This window comes from Rhipicephalus microplus, chromosome X, assembly GCF_043290135.1.
Source record: "Rhipicephalus microplus isolate Deutch F79 chromosome X, USDA_Rmic, whole genome shotgun sequence".
Taxonomy (NCBI): Eukaryota; Metazoa; Arthropoda; class Arachnida; order Ixodida; family Ixodidae; genus Rhipicephalus; species Rhipicephalus microplus.
This window is the reverse complement of record NC_134710.1, coordinates 271,160,776-271,174,780: the sequence shown is the minus strand read 5'-3', so window position 1 is coordinate 271,174,780 and position 14,005 is coordinate 271,160,776. Positions and strand designations below refer to the sequence as shown.

The following is a 14,005-nucleotide window of genomic DNA, read 5'->3' as shown; positions in this document are numbered from 1 at the left end:
ATGGTGCAATGAATCTGATGCTGGTCAACTGCAAGTCTCAATATTGTTACGAAAATGAAGTAAAGGAAGAGGACGGACACAATCACCTGAGAGGCGCCCAGGTGACCGCGAGCTCCTCTGGTCACCGTGTCACCAATGAAGGTCTCTCCGAAAAACATTTGTCCCGATACGCAGGACCCTATTTAGTGTTACGTCAAGTTAGCGACGTCAACTCCGAGATAGTGCCATTGCACTCCAATATGTCACCAATTTCGTCACTTGCTGACATTGTCCATGTTTCGCGCATGAATCCCTACTTCTGTCGCACTTCTCCGGACTCACGCCGAGACGGTGCACCAACGCCTGGGCGTCCTGTTACGGAGATGAAGTAAAGGAAGAGGAAGGACACAATCAGCTGAGAGGCGCGCGAGTGTGCCAATCAGCCATTGTGACTCTTGCCTGTGGTTTTTTTCCTCTGTAAATGCATTTTGTAGAGAATTCACTGACCCCGTAACAATATGAACCTCACGCAGGAGCGACGAGAGAGGTCGACATCGGGCACATTTCTTGGGCAATGTATTTTGTTCCACTGCTTTAAACCACCGGCAGGTAACTTTATGTAAACACTTCAAACGCTGCACTGAAGCCCGGACATCTTAGGAAGGAGAATTATTCGACTCATAAACCACCAATAATAATAATAATAATAATAATAGTATCAAATTTGGGTCATTTCATGCCAAGTGTCCTAAGCATGGCACTCACTCATCGCAGGTTTTGCTGACAAATTTTATACCTTTTTAGTATGCCACATAGAGTGTGTTTTCTGGCAAAACATTTTTACACGAAAAGTTTTTCAAGGCCATGGTGCCACCTCAATGTACACTTGCATTTGCTGAATGTACGTAATGGAAAGTGTATATAAAATATATTTTTGCGCATTCAGGTTCAGAACGACGCTTGAAGTAGTGCAGAGGTTTTATATAGTTGCGCTACTTAGCCATTCCGAAATCATTCTGCTTACCTTTCAGCTCTGCATTTACATAAACAGCAAAAATATTTTCTTTAAGTAATCTCATACATTAGTGTGGTTTTCAGGAAAATGGATTTTCGTCGCAGATTGTTCAGGGGGCTGAAACAAACTTCAAATCTTCCTGCAAAAAAAGAAAGTGAAATAACAAATAAATACGCGATTTTACCAGTATTTGACCGAATTTTTTGTACTTATTCGGTCTTCATAATGTGGCTTTTAGCAGACAACTTCATCGCTAAGTAATGAAGATGAGTCTAATCAAATCATCTTTTGCTTTATTAAAAATAATTTTTCAAGTTGGCCCTCAATAGACACACTGCATTCCTCTGTGTTGCCACTTCGTCGCAAAGCGCGTGGTAATAAATCTGAAATGACCATTAGGCATTCCCAAACCATACCCGATCACGCACCATTCACGTAATATACCCCACCCCCACTGGGCGACGTATCTACTCCAGTTCCCCCCGTAAGAAAACGCTGGTGGCTTTTTTTTTTTTTTTTTTTTTTGCTGTGAGCATAGGGAGCTTGCATGAACGGCGGTGACACTATGCACTATGGGTAGGCAGCCTTTTTTTTTTTTTTGTCAGAGGCAGCCAGGGAGTGCAAAATCAGTCGTGTGTGCAAGCGTGATCGATGATATGTGGGGTTTAACGTCCCAAACCCACCATAATATTATGAAAGACGCCGTAGTGGAGGGCTCCAGAAATTTCGACCACCTAGGGTTCTTTAGCGTGCACCCAAATATGAGCACACGGGCCTACAACAGTTCCTCCTCTATCAGAAATGCAGCCGCCGCAGCCGGGCTTTGATCCCGCGACCTGCGGGTCAGCAGCCGAGTACCTTAGCCACTAGACCACCACGGCTGGGCAAAAGCGTGATCGAGGCAGCGCGTGACGAAAAATTTACTCCGAGGAATGTCGTGAACAATACCAGCCTCACATGGAAGGCTACACCGCTATACACTGCGCCAGAAAGACCTCGAACGGTACGAAGAAGAGACGAGAATTTCGCCGAGTGGACCCATTCACGCTTCGTGCGGGCGATGGTGTAAGCGACGCGAACTTGTGGTGGCGCAATTTCGAGATGTAACTGTGACGCGTTCCTTTCCGCTTTGCAGAAACTCGTAACGGGAACCCGTTCCAAAATTGAGACGGAATGGGGAACGCGCTTGCGTTCTGCTTGTGCGGGAACGCGCAAAACGCTGTTCGCAATCACATGCGACGTCTTCACATTTGCATGCAAATCGTCTCGACAAGATTTTTCACTCAAGCCCAGCGTCCCTCTTTCAATATTTCTTGTGCTGTTGTATTCAAGGGTTTCATGAAATGGCTTGTAGTTGGACGCTCATCACACTTGATTTCGGCGAGGGCGTCACTGTGTAAAACACGCACAGACAAGCGTTGTACGTTTACACACTACTGTGTCTTCTTGCTTGTTTTCCCATTGAACCTTGCACTTGAGCAAGTATATGAAGTTCTCCTCTAACCTGACTAAAATTTCCCTTCCGAAACACCTGCAATGATACGTACTCTTTTCCGAGTTGTCAGTATGAGTACTCCTAGAAGGAAGACGCGTGCGAAATGGGCTTGCGAGCTTGAATGTAACCACAGCGAAATAGAACGCGTCCAACCAGACCCGAATGCATACATTTTTTAATCCGTTCGACATCCTGACTTTTTGTTAATAAATATTAAAGACTGGGATATTCGTTCTGCGAACATTCTAACCATTTTGAATTATTCATAGAAAAGTCCTGACCTTCTTTCAAGAAATATTCTAGCAAGCCTGAGCGCCGACTTCACATGAAACCATATGCATAACTATACCATAAACATTGCGACGAAAAATATTAGCATCAATCACACATAAGAAGGTAATCCTAAATTTGCCATATGCATCTGATCTACGCTCACCATTTGACAACAATCTGCATGAATGCGTCCTTTGGCATCCGTTCAGGCTGTAAGTTGACATGCACCTCGGAAACCGGGTTCTCGTATACAGCAACCTCGCACCGATCTGCTGGAGCCACGTGGTCCACCACTACGGAGAAGCCCAGCAGCCGTCGCAGCTGGAGCGCCGACGGCACACCCTGACCGGAATCCAGGCACAGAATCCTCACCGATAGCTCCTTGCTGTTCGCCGGTTGCTTGCGTTGCGGAGTTTTCGGCAACGTGGGCGTAGGCAGCAAAGGATGCCTACGCGTGGGCGGCATACCGGCCGGCAGTTCAACGACGTCGGGCGATGTCCGAGGCATTTTGGGCCAACCTGCAACGGTATTTCTTGTCAAAGCTCACTGTAAGCACAAAGGCAATCTGTAACGTAGTAATCCACTCTCTATGCTCAAGCAGAGGCACTCAGCTGCTTTGCGAAATAGCGGCCACTTCAGTAATTTTAGGCACAAAAGCGTACATGCAAAGCAGGAGGAAGATGTCCTCTCTGTTAGCACTGCCAGATACCCTCGGCCTGACCGAGAAAAGTAGCATAACCAGCGGGAGCGACGGCAACGACAACATTGACAGTCGGCACCCGCGTTCACCACGGCGGTGACCGACACGAAATAGCGAATCCTATAGGCACGGGATTTGCGATCGAGTGAAGCGGCGAAATGCATAGCTATAACTCTGGTAATACTTTAAGGCGGAACCCAGCACACGGTAGTAGCCAGCGTCACCAAGACTGCAGTCCGTAACTTCGCCGAGAGAGACGTCTCCATCGAGGCTGCGCACATGCTCGACGCCAAAGCGGAAGACTTGGACTCCAGTGCAGCAACGACCAAGTCTTGGCGATGGACGAAGATCCAACCTCCTGTCCAAACATAATGAGCACGCGTCGAGGGACAGCTAACTTGCCGGAACGCGGACGAAAACACTGCCCATGTGCAACGCTTGGACGTTGGTGAGGAACCCGCCGGGTTCCTCACCAACGTCCAAGCGTTGCACATCGTCATACAGAATACGTCCGTGACTCGTAAGCTATACAAGATTGCAATGGAATCATGACCGCGTACCACATTATCTTCAGTCATTGCAAGAAAGAAAAAGAACTTTGACCTCCACAATTCCCGAGCAGCTTGACAGGTTTCAAGCTTCTTATCCGAGGCGTCTGCACACTCATACATTCAAAACTCTGGACCAGCTCTGTGTAAAAGCAAGACAAGCTCTCTGTAAATAAAAATTTAGATAGGGAGTCACGAATCTGACATGCTGTCCTCTGCGACTCGAGACAAGTGGTCAAACACTTCGCCAAAGGATGGATTTCGCAAGGAGCGGCCAAAGTCCTGCCCAATAGTAAATTCCATCAGGAGGTAGAGCTTCGAACTAGACTCCTGTGGTTCCCGGCTCACGTGGGAGAGGTATCGGAGACACGCCGCAACCTGAACGAGAGGGCACCCGTTAAGGCGCGCGAACTCGTGAACCGCGCCGGCGATCGTCCTCTATGGGGAAACACCGAAGACCATTTGACGACCTATTACGAAATTATCAAGGCCTAGCTGGCCTGCCGAACCGTTCTTCCACCCAGCGAAAAGCTGAACACGATGCAGGCGGCGGCCCTATGACAGCTACAGACACACACCTATCCCAACACGTCACTGTTTTACAAACTGTGCCCCAACATATATCAGGCGAATATATGCAAAGTATGTCATATTGAGGTTGCCTCATTAAATCACATGCTCTGGGATTGTGCCGAAAATCCGCAAGGCGCGAAATCTGGAGCCCTTCCACCGCGGTGGACCGCTGCCCTATGCAGCGCCAGCCTCAGCGACCAACTCTGGGCCGTCCAGCAGGCCCATGAGGCGGCGGTCAGGCCACGTCTTGACGTCCCTACGAGGGAAACCCCGGTTGACGAAAGCTCCGCCGAACTATCAATAAAGTTGTTACCAACCAACCAAGTCTGACAGCGTAGTCTTGTGACTGCGACTTCACTAGCTCGTAATTGACATTTTACTATTCCACTAATTATTGGAGTGCTCGAGATGAAGCCCAAACTTCTATCGCGATGCTTTCGTTTTTCTACACCTTCGATTGACCGCATGTAGCACGAAATAGAATGCTCTTAAGCATAATACATGCGCTGCTTCTCAGTAAGTTAGTGGGGCGTTCATTAAACGGTCCAGCTAGGTCAAAAATCCAAAGCAGTGAGTGGTGTACAGATAAGCACTCACCCAAACGCGTGCAATCAGTCGTCTCTGAAACGGAGCTATCTTCCACGGGTTCACGGGCTTAGGGCAGCAAGAAGCAGATGTGCCAGGGAATGGAACGACAGCGACCAACTCGCGAGCACTGAGCGAAGAAGTGATTGTTCCTCGCGAGCGCGAGCGCTTCGAAAATGTGGTCGTTGTCATCGTCTTTCGCGTCAGCAAACGGTGGCCAGAGATGAGGATGATGATTATGGCCTAAATACATACCGCCTCTGGGTATTGGCCAAGAAACAATTAGATTGAAAAGAGCACGCTGTGGTTGACTACAATGAAGAATTATGCCTGTTTTTATAATCCCCACAATCCCACACAGTTAGTATGTGCCACAGTTAATAGGCGAACAAGATCAAGCTTTTGTAAATGGTTGCAGCATTTGACGACCCACTCGTTGAGCGATTCGCATTATGTGACACCTCGTTGTTCCTTTGCCGTTTCAAAAATTGGAAAAGTTTTCATGTTATGACTAATCACTTATGCTCGTCATATTGTCACAGGTAATGGGTATGAGCCATCAACTGTAGGTGGAATCCTTGGGAAGTGAAGGAAGAAGAGGGCTTTTGCGTCCTGGTCGATATTAAATACAAATCAAATTGGCTTCAGAACAGATTGTTCAATCTGGTGTGCACACGCAGATTTAGAAAGCCGCATTCAGCTTGCTCGCAAAAAAAGACTACATGCGGCACTAGTGACATTGGATATAGCTAAGGCATACGATAGTGTAGAACATTCAGTATTATTAGACATATTAGAGAGCCACAATCTCCCAAAATATATATTGGCGTGGGTGAGGGAATTTTTGAGACGAAGAGAGTTTTATTGCTTTAAAGATGGTTGCGCATCGTCAAAGTGCAAACAAACACGTGGTGTCCCCCAAGGCGCTGTATTATCGCCAGCTCTATTTAACACCTTAATGAGCACTATACCGCATTTCCAGGACGTGAAGGTGTTTGTATATGCAGATGATATTGCGTTTTTCACGGCACATAGTGACATATATTCTTTATATCAAACGCTACAGAGATATGTCAATATGCTGGAGAGATGGCTAGATGCAGTCTGCATGACCTTAAATGTAAATAAGAGTGCAGTATTGATATTCCCGTTATCCGATCCCATCTCAATTTCATTATGTTATAAACAAGAGCCCATTCCACGGGTGGAATCTCTTAAATATTTGGGAGTAACTTATAATGCCAACCTAAACTGGACTCCTCACATAGAAAGCATGGCATCGAAAGCACAACGCGCCTTAGGAATTCTTCGTAGACTGAGCAGCCGCCGATATGGTCTACGCAGAAGCACAATAGTGATGATCTATAAAATGTATATGCGACCAATCCTAGAATTCGGGTGCGTATTGTTCTCAGGTGGCCCTGCCTATAAAATAAAGCCTCTGGTTATTCTGGAACGAGAAGCCTTGAGGTTGTGTCTCGGACTTCCGAGGTTTGTAAGAAACAATGTTTTGTATCAGGAAGCATGATTACCTACATTGCCTTGCCGTTTTCGTATCCTAACGGTTCAGACGTTTCTGAAATTTTATAGCTATGCGCCAAGACGATTTGAGTATGATTTTATAAATGACCCAGACAGCTTTTTTCTTGCCCATTGGCCACGCTTTCGAACACCTCAAATTGCTTTTGTCCAGAAACAACTAGATAGGTTAAAAGTAAAAATTCGAGATGTGATTGCTGCGCAGGATTCAAATCTAATTCTTAAGATTGAATTCGATGAGATTTTTCCCTCTAAGCCCAAATTACAATCCTATAGGGTCTTAAATAGCCGACTGCAGGATTATCTTGCACACGCGGAAACGAATAATATTATAGCCACAGATGCTTCAGTATTGGATGAAAAGACAGGTGTAGGTATATACTCACATTCGCTTGACTGGTCTTTTTCATTAAGATTACCGGATTTCACCCCAGTTTTTGAAGCTAAGCTGTAGGCAATAGTTCTAGCGCTGCGAAAGCTACCTTTGAATGCCGCTAATGCGATCATAATAACGGATTCCCTGTCAGTATGTACGTCGATTACGGCGTCAACAAAATCGATGGCCTTAAAGACGCTCCTTATGCTAGTTCCTCCTCAGCTGCAACTACTGAAGTTAGTATGGGTACCCGGTCATTGCGGCTTAGAAGTAAATGAAATCGCAGACTCTCTAGCAAGAGCAGCATTGGAAGGGCCAGTACTATCAGTCCTTCCCGAAGTGGCCACTATAACGGCGACAAGATACAGAAAGCTTGCGCTCAGTGCAGACGCTATGGAAGTAATGTTGTCAACACCAGAATTCACTCACTTAAGATTTCCATGAAAAAGTCATTGGTCTCCTACAAAACAGTTGGAAACCATAATAACCAGATTTCGATGTCATGTCCCCCCGTTAAATTTCTATTCACATGGGGCTGGTCTGGCGATATCACCACTATGCAACTTTTGTTCAGAATTGGAAACTATAGAGCACTATTTTTTATCATGTCGCCGATACAAATTGCTCAGGAAAACATTCGTAGCCCTCCCATTGGCTAGCCTGGGGTTGAATTTCACTATAAAAAACATACTTTCCTTCGGTGCTTACGATCTGGGCTTCAGCCACGAGAACGTTTTCTACGCAGTTTGCAAGTACCTGAATGAAAGTAAAAGAATTAAGCTTTTAATTGCGTGATTAGTAATCACGCAAAAAAAAAATCCAACGAACACAACAGCATTGTTTAACCATGCTGATTCTCATTCAAGGTAATGAATAATTGTCTTATCTGCACGAGTGACAAGCAACTATTGCACTCCTTTCATTCTGACTAGGGTGTCTTTTCTTTTTTCTTTCTTTTTCCTGGTGGGTGGTTTCGATATTGAAAAAAACTTACTTATTAAGTCATCGATTCTTGGCCGATCCCCCTGAGTGGGTACGAGCCATGTCTGTGGATTCATCATTATCATCATCACCTGGTCTGAGGGCAAGCAAGACGTCGTTTTGTCGCTGTCTGTAATTACGTTCGTGATACTGGTGGAGGTGCTGGGTAAATGCGCCTCGGCTGAAGATTTTCAGCCGACACACCGAGCTACTTGGAGACAGCTGCAGCTCCCACGGCAAGAAACAGTCGCCGCCTGCGAGGACTATCTCCCGAGTACCGTCCCCTCTCTCAAGGCGAGATGACAACTTCAACTAACAACCAGGCGAGTCAAACCAACGACGCCTATTCTTTTCTCCCGCATGTTTTTCATGCGCCGCAAACACCACGCTCATTTCACGGAGACATTTATGAAGATGTTGACGACTGGCTTGACCACTTCAATCGAGTTGCCAACATCAACGAATGGGATGAAGCTCGCAAGCTGCGGAGAGTTTACTTTGCGTTAGAAGACTCTGCCAAAACGTGGTACGAGAATCACGAGGGTTCCTTTGCGACGTGGCATGAGTTCAGCCGACAGTTTCGTGATGCGTACCGCAGCACAGAAAGGAAAGAGAGAGCGGAGCAGGCAATCTCGTCTCGGAACCAACGACCCAACGAGAGAGTTTCGATGTTTGTCGAGGACATGCTTCGACTCTTCAAGCGTGCTGACCCTGCAATGTCCGAGGAAAAGAAGGTGCAGCATTTAATGCGTGGTGTGAAAGAGCTGCTCTTCGCCGGTTTCGCGTGCAATCCATCTACGACTGTGGCTGAGTTCATAAATGAGGCAACCACAATGGAGCCTATTCTCCAGCATCGGTCGTCACAGTATGAACGCCACGACGTGACCCCTGCTGCATGCTTTATCGGGGCTGACAGCGAGAGGCATGCCCTCGCTGAGTTCATAAGAAGCGTCGTGCGGGACGAGCTGCGCCAACTCCAAGCAGCGGGACCCCAACCACCCGTAAGTGATCTCACAGACTTAATCCGAAATGAGATCCGACAGGTGGTCACCCCACTCGCGCCAACAAGGCCTGAGGCCCCTGTGCTGACTTATGCGGCGGCTCTGCGATCCCCTGCACCACATGGCCCTGATCCCAACATGGGGAGAATGGATCAGGCTAGCCATCGATTCCAGGGCACCTCTTCGACTCCGCCACCCGCCTCAAGGTTTCCGAGTGCACCAACTTATCGTCCGTCTGGATCGTGGCAGAACGCCACAAAGGCCAGCGTGTGGCGTACGTACGATAACCGTCCACTCTGCTACCACTGTGGCGAAGCGGGTCACGTCTACCGTAACTGCCAGTACCGCCAACTTGGTCTCCGTGGCTTTCACCCTGATGCTCGGCGCCCGCGTTACGGTGAGCGTCCTCGCGACATCGAAGCGTACCTTACGGGCCAGCAATCTCCTCGCCTTGGTCAACGCCCCCAATCACGATCACCATCACCTCGCCGCCAGACGTCACCTAGCATTCCCTCGTCATCTTATGCTCCTTTCAGAGGCCGGTCACCGAGTCCCCACAGGGGAAACTAGAAACCGCGGCTCCTGGGGGTGAAGCCGCGTCCCAACCAACTGTCAAAGAGCCTCCTTCGACGCAAAGACCCGACGAAGACCGTTCTGACTTTCCAGTCGTTTCCGAAAGTCATAAGACTGTTTCCGCCGACATCACCGTACACGTCGATAATCACGTCGTCACTGCTCTCGTCGACACCGGCACCGATTATTCGGTTATGAGCAGCGCCCTAGCATCCCAACTGAGGAAGATAACTACCCCTTGGCAAGGACCGCCGTTGCGCACGGCAGGGGGCCACCTCGTCACGCCGACTGGAATGTGCACAGCCCGTGTTCAAGTCCGCGCTTCGACGTTCATAGGGTCTTTCCTCGTATTACCTGTGTGCTCCCGTCCACTCATTCTGGGGCTGGACTTTCTTCGCGAACACGGCGCAATTATTGACCTACGAGACTTGCAGGTGTCGTTCGAGGACCCGTTTCATCCTGAACCGGAAAGCGCCCGCTCATCGAAGGCTGCCCTACGTGTATCCTCCGAATCTGTTACTCTGCCTCCTCGCAGCAGCCTTTTTATCAACGTTGAATGTGACCAAGACGTCCCCGATGCTGTAATTGCAGAAGGAAATTTGTCCCTACTTTTTGCACAACAAATCTGTGTTGCCCGAGGTATTGTTCAGCTCAGTAGAAAGCAGGCTTGCCTATTAGTCACGAATTTCAGCGAGGAGTATCGCCATCTTACCAAACACACTGCGATCGCATACCTTGGGGATATTGCCGACGTCCCTGGTCCCTCAACATTATCTGCTCTTTCGTCGTGCGACGATTCCGCCATGACATTTGCAAGCACTTTCGACGTAAACCAGGGTCTACCGTCTGCACAACGGGAACGTCTTTTGAAGCTACTCGTCTCATTTCGGGACTGCTTCGCTACGACTTCGAAAGTTAACCAAACACCGCTTGCCAAGCATCGTATCATCACCGAGCCTACCGAGAGACCCATTCGACAGCATGCCTACAGAGTCTCGCAAAAAGAACAAGACGTTATACGCCAACAGGTCCAGCAGATGCTCAAGGACGATGTCATCCAGCCATCGACCAGTCCCTGGGCGTCCCCTGTTGTGTTAGTAAAGAAAAAAGATGGTACTCTGCGATTTTGCGTCGACTACCGAAAGTTGAATAAGATCACGAAGAAAAAAGTGCATCCTTTACCACGAATAGACGACTCGCTGGACCGCATTCGCAATGCTCGTTACTTTTCTTCCATGGATCTACGCAGCGGCTATTGGCAAATATCTGTTGATGAGCGCGACCGTGAAAAGACCGCCTTCATTACTCCTGACGGACTCTACGAGTTCAAGGTCCTTCCCTTCGGCTTATGCTCGGCCCCAGCTACTTTTCAAAGAATGATGGACACGGTTCTTTCTGGGCTAAAATGGCAATCGTGTCTTGTCTACCTTGACGATGTTGTCGTCTTCTCGGACACGTTTGAGCAGCACGTCCAGCGCTTACAGGCAGTTCTTCAGGCGATTCGAACAGCTGGACTTTCTCTCAAACCTGAGAAATGCCACTTTGCATTCGAGGAACTGAAATTTCTTGGTCACGTCGTCAGCCACGCCGGTATACATCCAAACCCTGAGAAAACGAAAGCTGTTGCCGCATTTCCTGTCCCAACAAACAAGCGCGACCTCCGCCGATTTCTGGGACTCTGCGCATATTACAGACACTTCGTCAAAGGTTTTTCTAAAATCGCTGAACCGCTAAATGAACTTACGAAAGACGGCGTACCGTTTGTTTGGGGTCATGATCAGCATCACGCCTTTGACACGCTACGAAACTATCTCCAAGCCCCACCTGTACTCGGTCACTTTGACGATAACGCTGCCACAGAGCTACACACGGATGCCAGCAACGTCGGACTTGGAGCTGTACTGGTTCAATGGCAAAATGGCGTAGAACGCGTGTTCGCCTATGCAAGTCGAACACTATCATCTGCAGAGAAAAACTACTCTGCAACAGAAAAGGAATGCTTAGCCGTTGTTTGGGCTATAACAAAGTTTCGCCCTTATTTATACGGTCGACCATTCAGGGTAGTTAGCGACCACCATTCTTTATGCTGGCTCGCCAACCTCAAAGACCCATCCAGTCGTCTAGCACGCTGGAGCCTTCGGCTGCAAGAATTTGACGTTACAGTCATTCACAAGTCAGGACGCAAACACACTGATGCTGACTGTCTTTCACGTGCACCAATTGGAAGTACGAACGCGGACGTTGAAGAGGACGATACATTCCTTTCCTCTGTGTCAGCAACCGACTTGGCTCAACAACAACGCGACGACATGGAGCTAAGCCCGCTGATTGACTACCTCGAAGGCCGAAAACGCAGCCTTCCTCGAAACTTCGCACGTTCGCTGGCCTCGTTCTGCATCAGGGATGGAGTCCTCTATAAGAAAAATTTCGACCATACCCAGGCTACTTACCTACTGGTTGCGCCGACCTCGCTTCGGGACGATATTTTACATGCTTGTCACGACGAACCATCATCCGGACACCTTGGCTACACGCGCACATTGGAAAGAATTCGCCGCTCATACTACTGGCCCCGCCTCGCGAAGACAGTCAAGCAGTACGTCCGCACATGCCGCGACTGTCAACGCCGTAAGACTCCACCTGTACGACCAGCAGGACTACTACAGCCTATCGCCACGCCGAAGACACCATTCCATCAAATTGGCATTGACTTGCTCGGCTCATTTCCCACCTCTTCGTCTGGAAACCAGTGGATTGTGGTTGCCACCGATTATTTAACGCGTTACAGTGAAACAAAGGCCCTGCCCAAAGCTACCACAGCCGAAATCGCACAGTTCTTTGTCACCAGCATCGTACTTCGTCACGGAGCGCCAACTGTAATAATTACTGATCATGGTACAGCTTTCACCGCAGAGATGCTTCAAGAAGTGCTGAGACTAAGTGGTACAGAACATCGGAAAACCACGGGTTATCACCCCCAAACAAATGGACTCACCGAACGGTTGAACAAGACCATTGCAGATATGCTATCAATGAATGTGGCCGTTGATCACAAGAACTGGGAAGATATACTCCCTTACGTAACTTTTGCTTATAATACAGCAGTCCAAGAGAGTACAGGTTTCACCCCATTTCGCTTAGTTCATGGTCGAGAGGTCACTACGATGCTCGACGCAATGCTCCTTCCCAACAACTTGAGCATGTTCAACACGGACGCTGCATTGTTCGCTCAACGCGCCGAGGAGGCCCGTCAACTCGCCCGATGCCGTATTCAGGCTCGCCAAACTGCCGACGCACACCGCTACAACCTTACACACCGAGAGGTTACCTTCAAACCAGGCGATGAAGTTTGGGTGTGGACTCCCATCCGACAGCGTGGTCACTCCGAGAAGTTGCTTCGGCGCTACTTTGGCCCTTACAAAGTTCTGCGCCGACTCAGTGACGTTACGTATGAAGTTCTCCCTGAGGGCGCCTCAAGACGTTCCCGTCGGTTTCCACAAAGTGATGTGGTTCACGTGTCAAGACTCAAGCCATATTTCTCGCGTCATACATCGAACGTGGACTAACTTACCATGCAAAGACTATTTTTTGTCACTTTGGTTTTTTTATTGTCTTGTGTACTTACCCCTTTCTTTATTGAGTACTTCTATGACGCCAGCCTATTTTTTTCCCCTTACGACGGAGTTGTTGGGATCCATGGTAGCACATTTTCTTTCTAATTTTTTTTCTCAATGCTCATTACCAGCATCGAGCCGATGCTTTTCGAGGAGAGGGAGTAATGTCACAGGTAATGGGTATGAGCCATCAACTGTAGGTGGAATCCTTGGGAAGTGAAGGAAGAAGAGGGCTTTGGCATCCTGGTCTGAGGGCAAGCAAGACGTCGTTTCGTCGCTGTCTGTAATTACGTTCGTGGCAATATTGTCATGTCGGGCCACACCAATTATGTTATCGATACCACTATCGGAACAGCCAGGAGCGCTAAAACTCGTAGATTAGATAGATAGATAGATAGATAGATAGATAGATAGATAGATAGATAGATAGATAGATAGATAGATAGATAGACAGACAGACAGACAGACAGACAGACAGACAGACAGACAGACAGACAGACAGACAGACAGACAGACAGACAGGCAGACAGGCAGACAGACAGACAGACAGACAGACAGACAGATAGATAGATAGATAGATAGATAGATAGATAGATAGATAGATAGATAGATAGATAGATAGATAGATAGATAGATAGATAGATAGATAGATAGATAGATAGATAGATAGATGGATGGATGGATGGATGGATGGATGGATGGATGGATGGATGGATGGATGGATGGATGGATGGATGGATGGATGGATGGATG

General features: G+C 48.1%; 1 protein-coding gene across 4 annotated transcripts in view; it reads right to left on the bottom strand.

Moving 5' to 3' along the window:
- LOC119185871 (uncharacterized) overlaps positions 1-14,005 on the bottom strand; it is a 96,076-nt gene that overhangs the window by 67,614 nt on the left and 14,457 nt on the right. For 2 of the 4 annotated variants that reach the window (XM_075879127.1, XM_075879128.1), the window contains exon 2: positions 2,926-3,280. In XM_075879127.1, the coding sequence (XP_075735242.1) occupies positions 2,926-3,269 (344 nt within the window). In that variant the 5' untranslated portion in view covers positions 3,270-3,280. Of the gene's footprint in view, positions 1-2,925; positions 3,281-14,005 lie in introns of those variants that run through there. The other 2 variants (XM_075879129.1, XM_075879130.1) reach the window with 1 other exon arrangement.